At 37.3% G+C, this 24,760-nt stretch overlaps 1 protein-coding gene across 1 annotated transcript; it reads left to right on the forward strand.

Annotated features, from left to right (window-relative positions):
• Nucleotides 1–13,415: 13,415 nt before the first annotated feature.
• Nucleotides 13,416–17,541, forward strand: LOC110883630 (replication protein A 70 kDa DNA-binding subunit C-like). Its single transcript, XM_022131348.1, has 13 exons — nt 13,416–13,568; nt 13,672–13,939; nt 14,022–14,121; nt 14,227–14,354; nt 14,480–14,565; nt 14,649–14,768; nt 14,853–14,908; nt 14,984–15,061; nt 15,158–15,278; nt 15,366–15,416; nt 15,652–15,720; nt 15,808–15,969; nt 17,350–17,541. Exons 1-13 carry the CDS (start codon nt 13,416–13,418, stop codon nt 17,539–17,541), a joined length of 1,584 nt encoding a protein of 527 aa, XP_021987040.1.
• Nucleotides 17,542–24,760: the final 7,219 nt, after the last annotated feature.

The raw sequence follows: 24,760 nt of genomic DNA on the forward strand, positions 1-24,760 counted from the left end.
AGCACAAGTTACAAATGCTAATGCACAATATTAACTCGAAAAATTTAGAACTATACGTAACGAAACGTAAAAACGTTAAACCAAAGACGAAAAGTATAATTAACAAAAGTTGTGAAGTTAAATTGCAAATAATGAAAAGTTTTGAGTTAAAGTTAAAAAAAACAAATTTTGTAGGGTTAAAATTGTAAAAGGTAAAAACCTTTTGGGTTAAAACTAAAAATCAAGTTTTTTTTTTTGAATAATCCCCCAAGCACAAGTTACAAATGCTAATGCACAAAAAAGTTAGTTACTTATATATGAAATAACTAGGATTTTGACCCGGCCGCCCGTTGCGGCGGCATCAAAAGTTAAAATAATTCGAATTTATACCGTATATTTGACACGACTTGTTTCCGAATAAAATCAGGTTGCCGTCAAATGAAAAAATATATTATATTTGACACGACTCTCTTTCAAACATAGTTTACGAACGTACAAAAACGTATTGTATTTGACCAGACTCGTTTTAGCAAAAAGTTTATGTCAAAACGTTTGTCGTTTACGTTTAAACGTGAATTAAACCGATAGGTACGTCAATACTGCCATACGCCGCGTGTTACGCCTGTGGCATCTTAGTTGTTTATAGTTATCGGCACGTTATGTGATGCATTAACCATATGAAAACACGTGTTTTGACGTATCTCATCATTCAGTGTAACCTATATAAGCATTGTAATTACAGTGTACGATGATGACATTAACGTGTGATGCGCACATATGACATTACGCGTTTTTTACTTTATTACACACGGTACGTTCGTGACACTAATGTAATTTGAAATAGATAAAAAGAGAGTATATCTCAGTCGTTTCGTTTTGCTGTGTAAAGTTGTAACAGTAATTTTGATAACCATGTAAAATCATAAAAGTAATTTAGGCATTAACATCGTTAGGTATAAATTTTTTATAAAAAAAAGTATATTAATGTACGACACACTACGGTCTAAAATCGGAAAAGCAATTCAAATAAAATGAGACGTTAAATTATTAAGTAGAAAAGTTTGGCGGATAAAAGGTATCAATTATCAAAAGTTAGAAGTAAATGTATAACATACTTTAAAAAATATGGGTGTAGGTATCAATTTATAAAGTATAACAACCAACTTTTATTTTTAAAATCTAGACTATAAATATTTAACTATGGGTAAACAATTAATTTTAGTAAACCAAAACTGAATAAAATAAAACTCCATTTGGAAAAAAGAGGAATCATAAAAAGGAAAACTTCAGCCCCACTTAAAAAGGAAGGAATCACATGAGGAAAAACATGTCCTTCAGGGAGTCGAACTCCTGACCTCTTGTTCAGCTTGATGTAGGAGAACCAGCAAACCAAACTCCAATGTTGATATTTCATGCGCAAACACTGTTTATATACAAGCAAAGACGGTGGCTGTGAGCCACCGACTTTTTGCTTTAAGATAGTATAGAACTAGGGTTAAGACTCGCCCGTGTTGCGGCGCGGGTACATCGTAAACATTGAATGGATTAGTTCAAACGTTATATGATGCATTAATCATATGAAAACGCACATTTCGACGTATCCAGTTGAACTCAGTGTAACATGTATAAGCATTGTGATTGGATCAAACGTAAAGTAAATGGAATTCATATCGAACAATCACAACGTATTATATGTGACCCAACTCATACATAGAAAACATAACGGGTATGAAGGAAAATATGCACATGTAACTGAAAGTGATTAGTTAGAGCTTTCGGAAAAAAAAGGGAGAAAAAGAAACCATAATTTGACTCCATTCGGTTCGAAAAAAACTTTACGAAACATCTATATATATAATATATAAACAAGATGTGGGACACGTGTCCTTATGTTGTGCAACAAAATTGTGTTTTTGGCGGGAAAAGTGTGGGATATGGCATGTTTACGCACGGGGTCCGGATTTGGTTACCCGAACCCTTTTTTTTGACCCGGGTATATAAGGTACCTAAAATGTCACACCCCCAAAATACCACCTAGGGAGTGTCCCTGATAGGCGTGTGACGTACCAGCAATGAGCCACTAATTACATAGAACACATACATGTTTCAAAAATAAAGTTCTTAATTATTAATAAAACATCATCCAAGTTCAAAAGAAAACCAAAGTATTCAACGGAAGCAAAACCAAACGAAGTTAAATAGTTTAAACCCAATATAAAGTATCAACAAATCAGAACACAAAACCCTCCAATCGACCCATGAGACTCCAGCTACTCCAGACAGCAAGTTCCAATGCAAACAGCTAACGACCTACAAGCATGCAAACAAGTGTGTCAGACTACGCTGGTGAGTTCAAGGTTTTGTTACCGAGTTTAGTTTATCAGATGTACATACAAAACAGTTTATCAATTTGATTTGATGTTGTTATTAACTCGATTACCGAAATGGCTACAAGATGTGTTTGCCAAACCCCAATGTCTCTATCAAAACATTGGTCATGCTTTAAGGAAATTAGTTCACGCCCGACCTCCCTGAGACGGTGTGAGGGTGCCAAACCTAATAGCGCTATCAACTAATAACCTCGTTGCCTTCCCGGCAACTGTCGGTAGATGTAAGGGGTCTTATATGATAGAAACTGAGTAATAACCAACATCCCAATAACCTGCATTCCCCCCTGGAACGTTACCCAATATCCCTTCCCGGGATGCATGCTTGGAAAAAGAGCAGTGAACTCACCTTTGGTTTGCTCGGTAAGATATCTATTTGTTTATCTCTGTGGATTTCCCAACCCTAGTTTAGTTCCAATGACAGTCAGTTCCGTTCTTATTCTTATATATATATTTCACAGATGGTAAGCACATACTGACACATAGCATCTCACAATTGATAATAAGCATTCGACCCTAGGTATTTCCATATCACACGTACATGACACATTAACAGTTCACATCTCATAATTATACATAAAAATTCACAACTACAATGATCAACATAACATATGGGTCTACTGCGACTTGGTTGGGTTCAGGCCTAATGAAAGAGACCAGTCCGCTGCTTCATTGTTGTCCCATTAGATCTCCGGCCTGGACCATTGGGTGAAGCCCATTCATTCTAAATAATCGGCCCACACCCTTGAATGCTATTTATTCAAATTAACTGTCCCCACCTAATTAATCTAATATAGATGGGTGGCCCACACGTAAATATGTAATTGTGCAGCCATTACACAACTTTAGAATACACCAGCTACTTTATTAATTTGGGGCTACCCCCATCGAAATATAGGGACAAATGATTGACTTTTGGGTGGCCCTTTTTAATAAAACACCATCACCTCACACCATAGATTTCACATGAATAAGAAGTAGAGGCAGACAACCTAGTGTGGTTAATAATTATGTTGGATGGTGAACTAGAAAGAATGCACATGGGCTCATAATTAATTGGCAGCAAATATTTGATAAGTCATAATTATCTCAACATGATCTCATTAAACAATATTCAATCACATACTAATTTAGTAGACTAACAGCCTATTCGAATTAATTAGATTACCAACCAATTTCTATCATAATCATCATTAACAGGGAATCATGTAACCAATTCGAATGAGTAAGACTTATCTTATGATCATGTAACCCTATGAATTATCATAACTCCATAGCAACAATTGGTTAACCATGCATGTTATATTTACACCAGAAACATCACACAGTATTAAACATACTAACAGTTTTCATGATTTATCCGTCATCGTATGCATCATACATATCTCGCACTTAAACAAGAGTGGCTAACAATATTAACTTATTACTACATACACTTTTTTTATACGTATGATCAGTATTATTGCAAATAACCAATATCATCCAATCATTCATCAGCATATAATATCATCCTAATTACGTTTATATACTACGATGCAACATGGCCCTAATCGATCAAGAACTACAATCACATGCAACAAGGATTTAGAATGATGACACTAACCGAAGATCCCGTCACAGAACTAATGCTTGAAGATGACCTCCTGTGTGAACTCGCATGATTAGGGAATCAGAGATGAGGAGGGGTAGGGTTTGTTTGCTAAGGTACGATTATGAAGGATGATATATTACGTATACATAAATAGTCACAACTTGGGTGGTTCCTGATTTGCCGAGGTGTTGGGCCTAAGCCCAAGTAAATGGCGGCTATTAAGAAAACCGACTTGATGTATGAATGGACTTGAAGTAATGGGTTTGGTTATATGTACACAAATAAAAGTATAAAGACTCAATGTACGGCCCGAATAGGGAATAATAGTAACCGGCCCAATTTCAGAGTGTGCACATGATAAACAGTTGGCCCAAATACATGGAGTACCAACTCGTTTACGTTTAATAACAAATAACTAATCGCGACAAAAAAATGAAAGAGGAATAACGAGGAATCAAGATTACACGACTAACCTTGGAAATTCGAGATTGTCACATCATCCCCAACTTGAAAGAAATTTCGTCCCGAAATTTGACAAGTAAGCACAGAAAAAGTGATAAATCAGGATTGTTGCACGTTTTCCCCACGTGCCACATCATCCCCAACTTGAAGAGGAATTTCGTCCCGAAATTTTCGTCCCGAAATTCGCCAGCTGTACCAGACTCAGGTTGTCCAGGCTTGGACTTGTCCTTTGGGAATAGATGTGGATACTTGAGCTTCATTTGATCCTCGCGTTCCCACGTGAACTCCGGTCCACGTCTTGAGTTCCAACGAACTCTCACAATTGGAATGCGACTATGTTTACGCACCTTGACCTCCCGATCCATGATCTCTATCGGCTCTTTGACAAACTGCAACTTATCGTCGATCTTGAGTTCTTGAAATGGCACCACTAGTGTTCCATCAGCCAAACACTTCTTCAATTATGACACGTGGAAGACATCGTGAACATTACCCAGCTCAGCAGGTAACTCAAGCTTGTAGGCCACCTTACTGATACGCTCCAAAATTTTAAATGGCCCAACATAACGCGGATTAAGCTTGCCACACTTCCCGAAGCGTACAACACCCTTCCATGGGGACACTTTCAACATAACACGGTCATTAACTTCGAACTCCAATGGTTTTCTACGCTTGTCTGCGTAGCTTTTCTGTCGATCACGCGCTGCTGCCATAAGATTCCTGATTTGGACAATCATTTCGGAAGTTTCAAGTATCAGCTCAGGACCTGTGATCTGGCTATCACCCACCTCGGCCCAACAGAGAGGAGAACGACATTTCCGCCCGTATAACGCTTCAATCGGAGCTGCCTGAATACTAGTGTGGTAGCTGTTGTTGTAGGAGAACTCTATCAATGGCAGATGTTTCTCCCAGCTCTTGCCAAAGTCAATAACGCATGCCCGCAGCATGTCCTCGAGCGTCTGAATGGTGCGCTCACTCTGACCATTCGTCTGTGGGTGATAGGCGGTACTCATATCGAGTTGCGAACCGAACGACTTATGCATTGACTGCCATAACTCAGAGGTGAAACGCGGATCTCGATCCGAGATGATAGATGTTGGCACCCCGTGCCTAGAAACCACCTCCTTAAGATAAACCGCTGCCAACTGTGAAAACTTATCCGTTTCCTTGATTGCCAGAAAATGCGCTGACTTCGTGAGACAGTCAACAATCACCCATATAGTATCGTTTCCAGCCTGAGTTCTCGGTAAACCGGTGACGAAATCCATAGCAATCTGCTCCCATTTCCACATGGGTATCTTTGGCTGCTGAAGTAGACCCGAGGGTTTCTGATATTCCACCTTGACTTTAGCACAAGTCAAACACTTACTCACGTATGTCGCTATGATAGCTTTCATATTCGGCCACCAATACAAGACTTTGAGGTCCTGATACATCTTATCAGACCCCGGATGAATAGAGTATCGTGACTTGTGCGCTTCATCCATCACAAGTTCTCTGAGATCACCATACAAAGGAATCCATACTCTTTCCATAAAATAATGGATGTCATCAGATTTATGCTCGAGCTGCTTTTTCTTACCTCGCAAACCCTCAGATTCAATGTTTTCTTCCTTTAATGCCTCAGTCTGAGCCGTACGAATCTTATCAGGAAGGTTTGAATGAATAGTGAGTTGCAATGCGCGAACCCGTTTAGGCTTCGCCTCCTTTCGACTAAGTGCATCAGCTACTACATTAGCTTTACCCGGATGATACTTGATAGCACACTCATAATCGTTCAAAAGCTCTATCCAACGCCATTGCCACATGTTCAAATCCTTCTGGTCGAAGATATGCTGAAGGCTTCTGTGATCGGTGTAGATGGTGCATTTGGTACCGTACAGATAGTGCCTCCAGATCTTCAACGCGAAAACCACAGCTCCTAACTCCAAGTCGTGAGTCGTATAATTCTTCTCGTGTACCTTCAACTGTCGAGAAGCATATGCTATCACTTTGCCGCGCTGCATCAACACACAACCGAGACCCTGAATCGATGCATCACAATAAACCACAAAATCTTCCGTACCCTCTGGTAGAGACAAGATCGGTGCGCTGCACAATTTCTGCTTCAAAAGTTGGAAAGCATCCTCCTGCTTCGCTCCCCAAGAATAAACTACGTTCTTTTGCGTCAAGGAGGTAAGGGGTTGAGTGATCTTTGAGAAATCCTGAATGAACCGACGATAGTACCCTGCAAGACCAAGAAATTGTCGCACCTCCGAAGGATTCTTTGGTGCCGCCCAATTCCTAATAGCATCGATCTTAGCAGGATCCACGTGTATCCCCTTTTCGTTAACAATATGCCCCAGGAAGTGTACCTCTCGAATCCAAAAGTCACACTTAGAAAACTTCGCGTAAAGTTGCTCATTCCTCAGGAGCTCCAAGATAAGACGTAGATGTCGCTCATGGTCCTCCTCGCTCTTGGAGTAGATCAAGATGTCGTCGATGAAAACAATAACGAAGTCGTCGAGATACGGTTTGCACACGCGGTTCATGAGATCCATGAAGACCGCTGGTGCATTAGTCATCCCAAACGGCATAACCAAAAACTCGTAGTGGCCATACCACGTTCGAAAAGCCGTCTTTGGAACATCCTCCTCCCTGACTCGTACCTGATGATAGCCCGACCTTAAGTCGATCTTAGAATAAAAACTCGACCCTTGCAGCTGGTCAAACAAGTCGTCAATGCGTGGTAAAGGGTAGCGATTTTTTACTGTCACCTTGTTGAGCTCACGATAATCTATGCACATCTGAAAGGACCCATCCTTCTTCTTCACAAATAGTACTGGGGCTCCCCAAGGCGAAGAGCTAGGTTGGATAAAACCCCTATCCAACAGCTCTTGGAGTTGATTCGACAACTCCTGTAACTCTCCTGGCGTAAGACGATAAGGAGCACAAGCAATCGGGGCTGCTCCTAGCGCGAGGTCGATCTGAAATTCCACTTGACGATGTGGAGGTAAACCAGTGAGTTCTTCAGGAAATACATCGGGAAATTCACGAACCACTGGAAGATCCTCGATCTTTCTCTCATCAGACTGCGAGTCAGTAACAAGAGCTAAAAGAGCAGGGTAGCCCTTGCGTAAACACTTCCGAGCCTTCATCGCCGAGATAATACCAACTATGGCACCACTATGATGACCCTGAACCGATAAGGATTCTCTGCTAGGGAGAGGAATACGCATGATTTTCTCCTTGCAAATAATTTCCGCCTGGTGCTTGGACAGCCAATCCATGCCAACGACCACGTCAAAACTTCCAAGGGTAACAGGGAGTAGGTCAATGTCGAACACTTGACCCATGAGATCGAGTTTACAACCAAACAGAACATGAGAAGCCTCTATCGATTTACCATTAGCTAGTTCTACAATATGGTTAGTGACAAGAGGTGTAGGACTCAATCCTAAACGACTACTGAACTCCAACGATACATAACTGAAATCGGCACCAGAGTCGAATAAAACAGAAGCAAATATGTCGTTTATCGAAAACGTACCAGTCACTACGTTGCCATCATTCCTAGCTTCCCCAGCTCCAATAGTGAACACCCTCCCGTGTGCACCATTTCCTCCATTGCCCCCATTGTTGTTGTTCCTGTTGTTATTGTTCCCAGCATTGTTGTTATTGGCATTCTGATTCAGCTGAGGGCAATCCCGCTTGAAGTGGCCCTCGTCCCCGCACTGGAAACACACTTTCTTAACACCCTGATTCTGCTGTGGTTGTTGCTTTTGTTGTCGCTGGTGCTGCTGGCTTTGCTGCTGCTGCTGCTTTGGCTGTGGGGCTCTACAGTCTTTGGCCTCATGGCCCACTTTCTCACATCTACGACAAGTTCGGAGGCACTGTCCATAGTGATGATAGCCACACTTGTTGCACTGTGGCTTCTTTCCAACATAGGAACCCTGATTCTGATTGCTGCCCTGGCCTTGATTAACTGAAGAAGACTGACTAAAACTGCGGTTGTGGTTGTTATCGGACCTTTTCTGGGATTGACCTGCACTGGTTGCTTTATCAGTATCGTTCCACTTGCGTTTGTTATCACTAGCAGGCGTGGTGGCTGTAGCAGTCGAAGTAGTAGCAGAAACACGTGGCGGCAAATTGTTACGTTCGACCTCTTGGTCAGTAATCTTATGTGCAAAACGGACGATACGGGGCAGATTGCCTAGGTTTGCAGCAGTAACGTACCCCTTAACAGCTGGTGCTAAGCCCTTAAGATACAACTCGATTCGCCGGGGTGGAGGTCGAGACAGGTTAGGGCACAAAGTTGCTAAATCATTGGACCTCCTCGTGTATGCTTCAATCTCAGATCCCTCCATTTTCAGATTATAATACTCGTTCTCCAGTTTCTGAATCTCATCACGAGGACAATACTCCTCCCTCATCAACTCCTTAAAGTCATCCCAAGTGGTGGCATTCGCCATTTCGATACCCAACATCTGCACCTGGGCATTCCACCACGTCAGGGCACCATCCTCAAGCGTGCCCGTAGCATACTTCACTCTGTCCCCAGCAGGACAATTACACATCGCAAATACCGCCTCTGCCTTCTCAAACCATCGCAGGAGTCCTACAGCCCCTTCAGTCCCACTAAAAGTCTGTGGCTTGCAATCCATGAACATCTTGAACGTACAAACAGGTGGAGCAGGTGGATGGTTTTGATTCGCAGGTTGACCTAACACGAAAGAACGCACAACGCACAAGTAAGATTCGAGTATACGACACAAGGATAGAGAATAATTAGCACATATCGTACCAGCCTGGTAAGCCGCTAGGGCTTCAGCTACACGAGTGTTGATCAGGTTGGTTAATTCGGCCTGCGTCATAGCAATGTGGCCACGTCCGCCGCCTCGGCCTCCTCCACGTCCACTCATGGTTCTAAATAAGAGAAGGGAACTATCTTAAGGGTCGAAACGAGGTAAAAGTCAAGTATCACGTTAAAATCTACAACTATCAAATTTACACATAATAGGGCAGGAACCTTCTCATGTTCGTTAAGCCTCACTGGGACTTACATGCACCTCACGTTATTATTATGTGTGCACCCATAATAATAAGGCAATTTGCATGCTCGTCTCAGTGCTTCTTAACTTGCGCTAAAAGTTTCCCCCGCTTTCAAATAGCCAAGCAATGGGTACTACAGGATTATGATTCACAAAAGTAAAAGAATAGTGTTGCACTATCAAATCTTGTATGTCATCTTCATGTAGGTTGTGAGTGTGTGACTGCTATACAAGTAATGCATAAAATAACAGAAGACGAACCTTGCAATCTGGAGCTGAGTGTCATGGTTGATTTCGGATCTGTTCGGTTATAGTCTGGTTTTATGAAAACGTTTTTTAAACCAAGTTCACTATAACCAGTGGCTCTGATACCAAACTGTCACACCCCCAAAATACCACCTAGGGAGTGTCCCTGATAGGCGTGTGACGTACCAGCAATGAGCCACTAATTACATAGAACACATACATGTTTCAAAAATAAAGTTCTTAATTATTAATAAAACATCATCCAAGTTCAAAAGAAAACCAAAGTATTCAGCGGAAGCAAAACCAAACGAAGTTAAATAGTTTAAACCCAATATAAAGTATCAACAAATCAGAACACAAAACCCTCCAATCGACCCATGAGACTCCAGCTACTCCAGACAGCAAGTTCCAATGCAAACAGCTAACGACCTACAAGCATGCAAACAAGTGTGTCAGACTACGCTGGTGAGTTCAAGGTTTTGTTACCGAGTTTAGTTTATCAGATGTACATACAAAACAGTTTATCAATTTGATTTGATGTTGTTATTAACTCGATTACCGTAATGGCTACAAGATGTGATTGCCCAACCCCAATGTCTCTATCAAAACATTGGTCATGCTTTAAGGAAATTAGTTCACGCCCGACCTCCCTGAGACGGTGTGAGGGTGCCAAACCTAATAGCGCTATCAACTAATAACCTCGTTGCCTTCCCGGCAACTGTCGGTAGATGTAAGGGGTCTTATATGATAGAAACTGAGTAATAACCAACATCCCAATAACCTGCATTCCCCCCTGGAACGTTACCCAATATCCCTTCCCGGGATGCATGCTTGGAAAAAGAGCAGTGAACTCACCTTTGGTTTGCTCGGTAAGATATCTATTTGTTTATCTCTGTGGATTTCCCAACCCTAGTTTAGTTCCAATGACAGTCAGTTCCGTTCTTATTCTTATATATATATTTCACAGATGGTAAGCACATACTGACACATAGCATCTCACAATTGATAATAAGCATTCGACCCTAGGTATTTCCATATCACACGTACATGACACATTAACAGTTCACATCTCATAAATATACATAAAAATTCACAACTACAATGATCAACATAACATATGGGTCTACTGCGACTTGGTTGGGTTCAGGCCTAATGAAAGAGACCAGTCCGCTGCTTCATTGTTGTCCCATTAGATCTCCGGCCTGGACCATTGGGTGAAGCCCATTCATTCTAAATAATCGGCCCACACCCTTGAATGCTATTTATTCAAATTAACTGTCCCCACCTAATTAATCTAATATAGATGGGTGGCCCACACGTAAATATGTAATTATGCAGCCATTACACAACTTTAGAATACACCAGTTACTTTATTAATTTGGGGCTACCCCCATCGAAATATAGGGACAAATGATTGACTTTTGGGTGGCCCTTTTTAATAAAACACCATCACCTCACACCATAGATTTCACATGAATAAGAAGTAGAGGCAGACAACCTAGTGTGGTTAATAATTATGTTGGATGGTGAACTAGAAAGAATGCACATGGGCTCATAATTAATTGGCAGCAAATATTTGATAAGTCATAATTATCTCAACATGATCTCATTAAACAATATTCAATCACATACTAATTTAGTAGACTAACAGCCTATTCGAATTAATTAGATTACCAACCAATTTCTATCATAATCATCATTAACAGGGAATCATGTAACCAATTCGAATGAGTAAGACTTATCTTATGATCATGTAACCCTATGAATTATCATAACTCCATAGCAACAATTGGTTAACCATGCATGTTATATTTACACCAGAAACATCACACAGTATTAAACATACTAACAGTTTTCATGATTTATCCGTCATCGTATGCATCATACATATCTCGCACTTAAACAAGAGTGGCTAACAATATTAACTTATTACTACATACACTTTTTTTTATACGTATGATTAGTATTATTGCAAATAACCAATATCATCCAATCATTCATCAGCATATAATATCATCCAATTCCGTTTATGTACTACGATGCAACATGGCCCTAATCGATCAAGAAATACAATCACATGCAACAAGGATTTAGAATGATGACACTAAACGAAGATCCCGTCACAGAACTAATGCTTCGAAGATGACCTCCTGTGTGAACTCGCACGATCAGGGAATCAGAGATGAGGAGGGGTAGGGTTTGTTTGCTAAGGTACGATTATGAAGGATGATATATTACGTATACATAAATAGTCACAACTTGGGCGGTTCCTGATTTGCCGAGGTGTTGGGCCTAAGCCCAAGTAAATGGCGGCTATTAAGAAAACCGACTTGATGTATGAATGGACTTGAAGTAATGGGTTTGGTTATATGTACACAAATAAAAGTATAAAGACTCAATGTACGGCCCGAATAGGGAATAATGGTAACCGGCCCAATTTCAGAGTGTGCACATGATAAACAGTTGGCCCAAATACATGGAGTACCGACTCGTTTACGTTTAATAACAAATAACTAATCGCGGCAAAAAAAATGAAAGAGGAATAACGAGGAATCAAGATTACACGACTAACCTTGGAAATTCGAGATTGTCACATAAAATACCCAAAATCATTCACTCTCCTCATTGCCCAATTACAAACCCTAAATCGTTCCATCTTCTTTCTAGCGCTGCTCTTCTCAGTCGAAGATTCATGTTCGGATTCAGCATCGGAACTTAAAGGAACGTTTCAGAAGTTAAACATACGCAATTAGCATTCATTTACTATCAATATTTTTTAAAATTCTTAATTTATTTGAGGTTTATTAGGTTTTAACAATGTACTTTTTGATAATCCAACGAATTTGTCTTTTTTTATGTTAATAACAATCAAAAAGATTAATTTATGCCGTTTATTTTCCTGTTATTATTTCGTTAATCCTGTTTAATTTATATTTGTTTGCAATCATTTTAATATGATGTTTGTTAATGGATGCACGTATATTTGTAAATCAAAGATTCTACCGTCTTTACCCAGATTACTAACATTGTTTGTCTTTACATTTCATCCTCAGATTTTGCCTCATGTATCCGGATTTGGTTTTCGCAGAAATGATCAAATGTCATATTGTACAAATGATGTTTTGAAAACTCTTTGTAGGTACAATTTTGTTTTTAACTCTGATATCACAAAAATGTACTATTAAAATTTCTTTATGTGTACATTAAATTATTTGTGGGAGTGCAAAATCCTAAAAAATGTATACATGGTTTATAGAATGATGTTAATTTTATCATTGAAAAGATTTCCTATTGATTAAAATATATGTTTGCTGGTGGATATGATCACTCAGTTTGTCAATGTCGAAATAGATTGTTTGGTAAGTCTAAATTTGTTTTTTTTTTTGAATTGATGAGATTGAATAGCAAATGAATACTAATATATTAGGAAATTAATACCGTAACCAAAAATACTTTCTCTCAAATTTATATTTTTGTAAATGATTTATAACTTTCAAAAATATGTTCCAATTATTCCATAAGTTTCTCATTTTTTATTGTATAAATAAGACTTGAAGTTAAAGAGTTGTATTCACATTCAAATTGTTTTTCTTTCTTGTGCTATTGTTTTTCGAATTCTGAGGTTAAACCATTTTCCCTGTTTACTTGTATTATTTTCTTCATTCTTATATAATACAGAATGAGAATCATGTACTGAAACTTTCTTTGTTTACCAGTCAAATGGAGAACAATCAGATTACTATGTTCAGGTCACTTAATGCTCATTCCACCAACTATAGCATCAAAGCTAAGATCATATCCATGTGGGATAAAAAAATGAATGGTTATGATAACCAGATCTATCGAGTTGACATGTTGTTGATGGATGAAGAGGTAACATATTTTAATGTTCTTATATCTTTATTAATATCCTTTTTTTAACAATAGTTTTACATGTTCATGTTCTAAAATTCATTATCTATAATTACTATTTCAGGGTTCGTTCATTCAATGTAGCTGTTTACATAAGCTTTTCAAACGGTTCCTTAAGTTTTTGGTAGTTGATGACTGTTTGTTGATTCATAAACCATCTCTAGCCAAAGATACAACCAAGATTAAGGTTACCGGAAAAGATCAGAAGCTATCGTTGTATGCTTTCATGTCTGTTCTAAAAACTGATAACTGGTCTGGTCCTCGGTACTTATTTAAATTCACTGATTTTAAATCTGTGTTGAGTAAAAAAGTTAAAGTGAATACACCAATAGGTAACTAATTTTAAATTTATTTTTATTTAATTATTGAATAAGTTCAGTTGTTTATATATTATCATACTTTTTTATTATACAGATTTCATCGGTTATTTGGTTGTCTCATATCCTATTGAAGATGCAAATAGGAAGGATGGATCTAAAACAAAACGAATGAACATAACCTTAAAGGATCTCGAGTAATAATGTTATAAACAACAAGTCAATATATATATTTTTAGTCAATATATGTACTAATCTATTCTTTTGCTATTAAATTATGCAATGACTTTGTCAAACTACAGAGATCAGAAGATTAGTGTAACGTTGTGGGAAAATTATGCAATCACTTTGTCAAACTACATGAATGATAAAAACCGCCCTGCTCATGTCGTTATAGTTGTTCATTTTGGCACAGTGAACATATATCAAGGTATTAATTATATTTTTTGACAAAGTATTTTAACAATGTCTTTTAAATATATATATTAATTTTTTCAACGTCGACATATTTAATTTTTTTTATGTATCATTCAAAAAAATGTGTGTTATAATCAGGTAAAGTTGGCCTTACTAACATGTTTGAAGCAAGTCGTGTCTTCATAAATTCTGATATTCATGAGATAAAAAGAATTCAAAGACAGGTATATCTTTAATAACTTATTATTTGTCTTAAATTTAATAATTTTTTATTAATATATTATACTTTTATAGGTATCTTGAGAAGGAGTTATCTAAATCATCTTCAAGTAAACAGTCATGCTCTCAAGTGATATCGAATACAGAAGATGAGTTTCTAAATGCTGAAGATTTTGTGTTGACCGGTTTTATTGCTTCAATTGATGTGGTATACATTAAAAAGAAAAAGGTTATTGTATCTTATATATTTTATCATATTTATCTCTCACTATAATCTTTATCTACTTATTAGGAGAAAAAGGTTATCATTGTTGGTACTGTTATAGCAATTTCAAATGATAAGCCTTGGTATTATTTATCATGCAATCATTGTAAGAAGCAAATTGAATAGAAATCTGAATTGGTTGAGAAAGATGATGGCAGCTTTGACGTATTGGATGACAAGTCTTTTGAGTGTATAAACCCAGATTGTGATGCTGTTGACATTGTTCCTGTTCATCGGTATCTATATATTTTTTATAATTACTTTTAAATGTCAAATATAATTTCATATACATTTTTTTTCTTAACAATTATTAACATTTCATCATATAATAGATACAAGATACCTCTAAGGGTTCAGGATTCCACTGGAACCGTTTCCTGTACGTTGTTTGATTATGAAGCTATTAAGCTTTTGAAGAAAACCTCAAAAGAACTACTTGATATTTACTCGAAGGTACAATTAGTTCTCATTCTGAGAAAAGTTATTAATTTTTTATTAAACAATAGATGTATATGTTATTATTTCTTTCTCATTATACAGGTTGACACTTCCACCGAAGGATCGTTTCAGTCTCTCCCATCTAAGTTTGATGTGTTGTTGAACAAAAAGTTTGCCTTCCAAATCAAAATTTCCAGTTTTAACATTTCCAACCAGATTGAAAACTATGGAATTTCAATGATATCTTCCGATGAGGATCTACTTTCTGCTCTGGAGAAAAAAATGGAAAGTTAATGAGGTTATTATTTTCTTCCAAACATAATAATAATTCAGTTATTATATTTACGTTTCTGTATTCATAAATTAAGACTGTTCTGAATTTTTGTAGTCTGATGTGTCTGAGTCAAATGTTCAATGTTTGTCCGAATCAGTTGGTAATGTGAAAGGTTTATCAAAGGTTTTTTTTTTGTTGTGCTATACATTTTTTTACTCTACAATGAAAATATTATTAGCAAACTGATAGTTTTGTTTGACTAAGTTTCAGGAATCTCAATCTGTGATGGGTGACAGTGTTACGCTAGATCCTATAGATGTTAATGATCAAGATCCGTCAAAGTTCGAAAACATTAAACGTAACCTTGAAGATGTTTATGATGTTGATGCTGTTGATAGCTCTTCTACTAAACGTCGTAACAGTCCTGGGAATGTTGAAATAAACAATTCTATAAAGTTGGACCTCATCACCCCAAAGATTGAGAAATAAAGATTTTGAAGTATGGTCTCCAAATGGATTTTCATGATTTGCACTTTTATTATTTTTAAGTTTTATTTTTCTTATGAAAACAAACTTATGCCTTTGACTATTATTCTTGTGTTTTAATGGATATTGTTTTTTGGTTAATCTTTATGACATTGTCATTTCCTTTGTTATATTTTGTGTTTAAATTAAAGAGGTTAAAAGATAATTGATATTTATTATTTACATGTTGCAAAATGTCAATTTACGGAGCACGACAAGTATATATAATAGTGTAGAATAAAATTTGATACAAAATTTTAAAATATTTATTGTGTATTTTAAAAATAGATATTTTGATTGTCAAAGTATAATCATAATCTTATGTATTTGTAGTTTTTATTTGTTAATAGTACTTAACAATTCTCCATTTAAATTTAAAAAGATTGCTTTAATGTATTTTGATGATTAGCTAATGTTATAACAATAGTAATCATTACTTCTATCCTACCATTTTTTTGTAATTATTACCCAAAATAATGGTTTCTTATTTTTTTGGTTCTAATAAATAAATATCTAATAAATTTAAGATTTTATTCTTATTTTGTCTTTTGACCCAAACCTTATTACGGTAACCCAAAATACTTACTGTTAATTTTATAAATTTGTAAATGATTTATAACTTCTAACAATAAACTAAAAATATGTCACTATGTCGTTTATTTTAGTTTAATTTTTAAATGTGATAATAATTACCGATATACTATAAACTTTTTAAATTATGTATTTCAAATCTTCATGATTAGATATATACATACCTATCATTTTCAATAAACACAAAAAAAAATTTATAAAAACATATGTGATCCGAATATATTTGTTTGTAAAAATGTCTTTGATAACTTTGGTTGAATCATATATCATCAATTTAGAAGCTTTTTTCATATAAATCAAATAAAAAAATCCGGTATGTAAAAATCTTAATTATGGAAAACTCCCTTTTTGACATTATCAATTCCATATTTGAATTTTTTTACGCTTATATATAGCATCATGAAATCATTGTTTTTGTATTCGGTTTTAATAATACGATGGTTGAGCTTCCTTTTCACTTGATACTTTTCCAGATTTTAATAAGGATCGATACGAAATCAATACATCGATTCAAGTTGGTCTCTAAACAATGGCGTGATGGCTTATCATCTCGTGAATTTGCTTTTAAACGTGGTTGTTATGTTGAAGATTATCTTGTAATATTTATTGTGTTATATTATTTACAGTACCAACAATGACTTATTTTAACAACTTTCATGATGCTATAAACTCATATGTTTTTAATCTATTTTTTAGGAAATGCTCCAAGACCAAGGTTTGTTCATTTCTTCGTCTGTTTTGATGGAGTTGTGGCCGCGTGAACTCATTGAACTTTATGGCCTTCATGATCAACAAGCAAGTGAAGAAAACTTAAACGTTATAGAGGAAATGGTGGTGATTGAAAATGGTGAACGTACTGTTTATCAAGTTTATGATGATGACACTTAGGTGCTGTTTGTTTTTTCTGCGGGAAAAGGTCTGCAGTCTGCGGACCACATCTGCAGGCATCTGCAGGAAAAGAGGTGGACCAAATGTCTGCAGTCCGCGAAGAGAAGAGGGTTTGTTTTTTTTTCTTCTACAAAACCACTTTTCACACACATAAGACTCACACCTCTCAAACTCACCCTCTCTCCCTCTCGATTCTAATGATAAACCCACAACAAAAATCTTGCTTTCTCACATTCACAAACAAATGAAATCACACACACAGACAAACAAACATAGAGAAGTTATCTTCTCCAAACCACACACACCCCCTCATGCTCTCCCTCTCCCTTCTCGGTGAACCCACAGCCGGCCGACAACCAGCGGCACCCCCCTCTTCTTCTCTGTATAACCGACAACACCCCCTTTTTTGTCTCCTTCCTTCTCCGGTAACCGGAGATACTCCGATCGGCCACCACCATCACCAGTGGTCTGGTGGATGGCGTCGGACCCCTGTTTGAGAGAGAGAGAGAGACTCGGTGATGAGAGAGAAACCCGAGAGAGATAGAGTGAGATCAGAGAAAGTGGTGGCAAGCGGCGTAAGAGTCAGAGAAACAAGACGGGGAGCCGACAACTGAGTTTTCCGGTGACGATTCGCCGATGACGACGGGATGTTCTGATCCTTCCCCGACAAACATTCCGGTAAAACCATCAACTATCACTTTTCGTTTCAGATCTGCGAAGACCTTTGTTTCTCCGGTCGGTTTTGGTGGTGTTTCAGGGGAGTTTCAGGGGTGGTGTAGAGGGGCTAAGGCGGCTGACAGCGGCAGTGTCTCGCCGGAGCCACGGTTGTGGAGGTGGTGGCAGGGATGTGGGGGTGGAGGTGTGGAAGAAGAGGTCTGTGCCAAGAAGTGGTTTGTGTCTGTGCCAAGAAGACATGGGTGAATGTCTGTGTGGTGAAGAGGTCTCGCAGACCTTTTTTAATGAAAGGTCTGTGAGAAAACAAACAAGCTGCGAACTCCAAACCTCTGCGCGCGTCTGCGCGGCGCAGACATAAGTGGTCAGAAGTGCTTCTGGCCAAAAAATAAACACCACCTTAGCAACTTTGTTCTCATAAAATAATATGTTTTTGGAATAATGGAAAATCTTATTATGGTTGTTACTATTAGAGATTTCGGTTTTATTCAACTTATGCATATTTCTTAAAATAATTTATCAAATATATTGCTTAATTATAGAATTATAAAATATCAATTTAGAGTAACAAATATCAGTTATTAAAAACTTACGTAATCATAATCAGCATCAATTAATTATGTACTCAAATTTCGTGCTATAATTTATAATCAATTTGCCTAATTTGTCTATCAACTTTCTATAAATGATCGAAGACTTGTGTATAAGTTTGTGTCATCAATCATTTTGTTTATTCACTTTTTTAGTGGGTTTGGCCTGTTCACTTTAATTGTGTGTTTTTGCTTGTGATTCCTTATAACACGAAAGTTTACATCCATTTACCTATTGTTTGACTCTTGATTTACTTATCAAGTCAATCCTTCTGCTTAATATTTTTCCTCAGGTATGTTTACCACTCTTATTATCTTTCCTGCAAAACGAATAGACAATGGTTTATTACATTTTATTATTTAAATTCAATATTTTCGTTAGTTTAATGCAACACAGAAACAAGATGATTAACATTCATATATATTCTTATATATTGTTCCACTAACTTAACATTTAGACTTTATATCTACATGTTACCTATTCATGTAGCAAAAAAACTACCACCAGTGTCTTCATACCCAACTATATGGATACACCAAAAAACCCTTAACATTAACAATCCATAAATGTCACGGCCCCCGGCCCGGTTTGACCCGTTCCAGGAGCCGCGGGACAGAAATCCTGCGGTACTTTGTTTATTGTGAGTTTAGCAGCGGAAATTTTATTTACAGGATCGTTTAAGCTAAAAACTTTTCCCGATTATTTTATTTCACAATTCGGGATAAAACCCTGATAATTTACAATAGTAAGATTTTCTGGATAAAACACATTTCTTTATTTTATACTGAGCCACTATCTTAAGCTTGAAATGCTTCCCCTGCATTTTTTCCTGAATTACAGCAGATCACCTGAAACATGTTTGGAAAAGATTTTGTCAGCGGGGAAATACTGAGTGAATTATTCTAGTTGCTGAAAATGACACATCTGTTATAATTCACAGTGTTAAGATCTTTTACAATGTTTCTGATATCAACCAACTACCCACAGTACTTTACCACTCGACCCATTGGCCCACCTGTCCAATGGTGTCTGTGATTATGGTCATATCACCCAATGGCTGCCCCAATGGTGACGATTATCAAGTAAAGTGCACAATACCCCACATACCGGCTGTAACTTGGTGATTACATAACTTAATCACTGTAATTTATAATTCTGGAAATAATTTGGAGTATTGTAAAACAGTTGATAAAAAGAGAATAACTCACATTGCAGATTTAGTACTGACAGAATATGATTTTAGCCCTGTTAACCTAATTTCAATAATAATGCACACAAAACAGGGTTAGTGATCAATACAACAGTCACGATATCTCACGAGATCAAATTCTCACAATGAACGACAAAGTGCGATACTTAAACTCATTTATCGAATTAACGACAAACGAAAAAGTATAATACTTAAACTCATTCATCGAATTAACGATAAACGACAAAGTATGACCCAATGTGGGCGGCACTTAAACATTCTTTGGATATATTGATCTCGGAAACTGAATCGTAATAGCGATCGAGTAATTACCCTGTTCCGCGGCAGCACTTCGTGATCGTGTGTGTTTAATTTGTGATATAATAGCCTAACATCGATGTACAGAACGAATTCGATCGACGTTTTAACACCAACAGTCGAATGCCAAGGTCGGCTATTTATAGCCCAAATTTCATGTTGCTTACGGACCGTATGACCTAACCCTTACGGTCCGTAAGGCAAGCTGGTAGGCTTACGGTCCGTAAGGACTAACCCTTACGGTCCGTAAAGGTGTGGCCTAGCTTGTAGATTAGCCTAGTCAGTGGCATAGACTTGGTGAATCAACAACATTCGAAATTCAGTATATACAACGCATAATTTAAGATAATTATCGAATAGGGTTTAACCCCCCTGAGTTTTAGGGGCCCTGATCCTGATTCCGATTATTCCGGAAATTTTAGGGTTAGTGCGGAATTACTTGGGTGTCTCAATTAAGGTTTCCTTATTGACTAATTATTATTCTAATCACTAATTTTAATGATAGTTGTTACATCCTCCCCACCTTAGGAAAAATCTCGTCCTCGAGTTCATTGAAACAGATGAGGGTACTTGCTCTTCATTTCTGATTCCAGTTCCCAAGTATATTCCGGTCCTCTCTTTGAATTCCATCTGACTTTCACCAGTACTAGTCGCTTGTGTTTGAGAAACTTGATCTTTTGGTCTTCTATTTGTAAAGGTTTTTCTATGAATTTCAGTTTTTCATTTACCTCTATGTCTTGAAGAGGTACTACTAGAGATTCGTCTGATAGACATTTCTTAAGATTGGATACATGAAATACATCATGTACTCCAGCTAGTGCCTCTGGTAATTGTAAACGATAAGCGACTGGTCCGATTCGTTGAATCACTGGAAATGGTCCAACATATCTGGGACTCAGTTTTCCTTTCTTACCGAATCTTACAACTCCTTTCCAAGGAGATACTTTCAGCAGTACTTTGTCTCCTATTTGGAATTCAAGTGGTTTGCGACGATTGTCTGCATAGCTCTTTTGGCGATCTCTGGCTGTTTTCAATCGTTCCTTGATTCGAGTTATCTTGTCTGTGGTTTCTTGCACAATTTCCGGACCTGATAATTGACTTTCTCCTATTTCTGCCCAACATACAGGTGTTCTGCACTTGCGTCCATATAGTGCCTCGAATGGAGCGGCTTCAATACTTGAATGATAACTATTGTTATAGGAGAATTCAATTAATGGTAAATGGTTATCCCAATTACCCCCAAAATCAATTACACATGCTCGGAGCATGTCTTCTAAAGTTTGGATCGTCCTTTCACTTTGTCCATCGGTCTGTGGATGATATGCAGTACTTAGATTAAGTCGGGTTCCCATTGATTCTTGGAAACTTGTCCAGAAACGGGAAGTGAAACGACTATCTCTATCCGATACAATGGAGAGCGGGACTCCATGTAAGGATACTATCTCATCTACATACAATTTGGCTAACCTTTCCATACTAAAGGTTTCCTTTATTGGTAGAAAATGAGCTGATTTGGTCAATCGATCCACGATTACCCAAATGGCATCATTACCTTTTCGAGTCTTGGGTAACTTAATAACAAAGTCCATTGTTATAAGTTCCCATTTCCATACAGGCATTTCTAACTGTTGTAGTAAACCTGAGGGTTTCTGGTGTTCGGCTTTAACTTGTGAACAGGTTAAACACTTAGATACATATTCGGCTATATCCTTTTTCATTCCTATCCACCAGAAATTCTTTCTTAAATCTTGATACATCTTATTGTTTCCTGGGTGTATGGTATACTTAGATTTATGAGCTTCCTCTAAAATCTTTGATCTTAAATTTCCCTGTTTAGGTACCCAAATTCTGTTTTTGTGGAATTTCCAAATTTCATCATTTCCTTGTTCCAATTCTTTTAGGTAACCTTTCATTCCTTCGGTATCGTCCTTGATTGCTGTTTTCTGGATTTCCTTCACTTGTTCCATTAAATCTATTTGTAGATTTATTCTAAGGGCACGGACTCGCCTTTGCTTTTCATGATACTTACGACTTAAAGCATCTGCTACTACGTTTGCCTTTCCTTCGTGATATTGAATATCACAGTCGTAATCAGTTAAAATCTCCATCCATCTTCTTTGCCTCATGTTTAACTCTTTTTGCCCAAATATATATCTTAAACTTTTATGATCTGTATAAATAGTAAATTTACTTCCATACAGATAATGTCTCCAAATTTTAAGGGCAAAAACTATGGTTCCTAATTCTAAATCATGAGTTGTATAGTTTTCTTCATGCTTTTTCAATTGTCTGGAGGCATACGCAATTACCTTCTTGCGTTGCATTAACACACATCCGTATCCTAGTTTTGAAGCATCGCAATATACTTCAAAATCTTCTGTTCCTTCTGGTAAAGCTAAGATTGGCGCATTGGTTAAATTCTGTTTTAAAATTCTAAAGGCTTCTTCTTGTTTTGGTCCCCATTCAAACTTAGTGGCTTTACAGGTTAGCTTAGTTAATGGTACAGCTATCTTGGAAAAATCCTTAATAAATCGTCTATAATAACCAGCTAAACCTATAAAACTTCTAATTTCCATTGGAGTTTGCGGAACCTTCCAGTTGATAATTGCTTCTATTTTAGCAGGATCTACGTGAATACCTTCGTGATTCACCATGTGTCCTAAGAATTGCACTTCTTGTAGCCAAAATTCACACTTCGAGAATTTAGCGTACAACTTTTCTTTTCTTAACAAAGTTAAGAGTGCATGCAAGTGCTGACAATGCTCGACTTGACTTTTGGAATAAATGAGTATATCGTCAATGAACACGATCACAAATTTATCCAAATATGGTTTACAAATCCTGTTCATCATGTCCATGAATGCAGCTGGGGCATTTGTTAGTCCAAAGGGCATGACTGTAAATTCATAATGACCATACCTAGTTCTAAAAGCAGTTTTAGGTATGTCTTCCTCTTGAACCTTTAATTGATGATATCCGGAGCGCAAGTCTATTTTAGAAAAATATTTAGCGCCTTGTAATTGATCAAAGAGATCATCAATCCTAGGTAATGGGTATCGATTCTTAATTGTAACCTTATTCAATTCTCTATAATCAATACACATTCTCATTGATCCATCATTCTTTTTCTCAAACAACACTGGTGCACCCCAAGGGGATGAACTAGGTTGTATAAATCCTTTGCTTAGTAATTCATCTAATTGCTTCTTTAATTCTAGCATTTCGGTAGGAGCTAATCGATAAGGTGCCTTGGCTATCGGTATAGTTCCTGGAATTAGATGAATCCTAAATCCTACCTCTCTATCTGGTGGTAACCCAGGCAAATCTTCTGGAAAAACATCTGGGTATTCTGAGACTACAGGAATTTCCTTAAGTTCTTTTCCTTTAGTACAAATGATTACTGAAATCATATATACTATTCCTTGTTTCCGTTCATAATTAGCAACTTTCATTACTGATATGAACTTCAGTGGCCTCCGAGGTTTATCTCCTGCAATCTTAATTACCTCTCCCGTAGGTGCTTGAATTTCTATAGAGTTCTTATCACAAATGATTTGAGCATGGTTGGCTATTAACCAATCCATTCCTAAGACAACATCAAACCCGGCTAGTTTCATAGGTAATAAGTTTGCAACAAATTTATGACCTAAGAGTTCTATTTCTACTTTTTGCAAAACCTGATTAATTTCTACTGAATTCCCATCTGCAGTTTCGACTGTAAAAATCTGCCTAACGGTAGTCAACGGTAACTTAAGAGCTTGACAGAATGAAGTATTTATAAAACTTTGGTTTGCACCAGAGTCAAATAATACTTTTGCATAAACGTTGTGAACTAAAAATGTACCGGCTATCACATCCGGAATGAGCTCTGCTTCTTGAGTGGTTAGCTGGAAAGCTCTGGCATTTTTCTTAACAGTTCCTTCAACTGGTTTGCCCTTGTTATCGGTGATTTTGTTCAATTTGGGGCATTCGGTTTTGTAATGTCCTGTTTCCCCACAGTGAAAACAGATTACAGTTTTCTTCTTACAGTTTTCTTCACTATGGCCTACAGATTTGCAGAAATTACAAATTGCATTGCATTTTCCAAAATGTTTCCTTCTGCAATTTCTGCAAAATGGCGGGGTTGAAGATTGTCTTGCTCCTTTCTTCTTGAAATTACTACTATTACCCACCCTAAATCCCTGGGTAATCTTTTGAGCCAATTCTTTCTTCCTATCTTCATCTCTTGTGCGTATTAGTTCGTCGGTTAGGGTGTTAGCTAATTCTACTGCATCGTCAATAGTATGAGGTCTCGCAGCCTTAACGATATTGCGAATTTCGCTAATTAATCCCCAAATATATCGGGAAATGAGTACCGGTTCTGGCGAAGCCAGATTGGGTACCACTCTCGCATATTCGAAGAATGTTGAAGTATAACCACGACAATCTACCCCTGTCATTCGATGATTT

This window comes from Helianthus annuus, chromosome 4 (assembly GCF_002127325.2).
Source record: "Helianthus annuus cultivar XRQ/B chromosome 4, HanXRQr2.0-SUNRISE, whole genome shotgun sequence".
Taxonomy (NCBI): domain Eukaryota; kingdom Viridiplantae; phylum Streptophyta; class Magnoliopsida; order Asterales; family Asteraceae; genus Helianthus; species Helianthus annuus.

Bases quoted from the DNA above. Each gene is read 5' to 3' on its own strand.
- LOC110883630 (XM_022131348.1), top strand. From the start codon at position 13,416: ATGGAGAACAATCAGATTACTATGTTCAGGTCACTTAATGCTCATTCC. The intron at 14,122-14,226 runs GTAATAATGTTA...GTCAAACTACAG, and splicing joins ATAACCTTAAAGGATCTCGA to AGATCAGAAGATTAGTGTAA. The intron at 14,355-14,479 runs GTATTAATTATA...TGTTATAATCAG, and splicing joins CACAGTGAACATATATCAAG to GTAAAGTTGGCCTTACTAAC.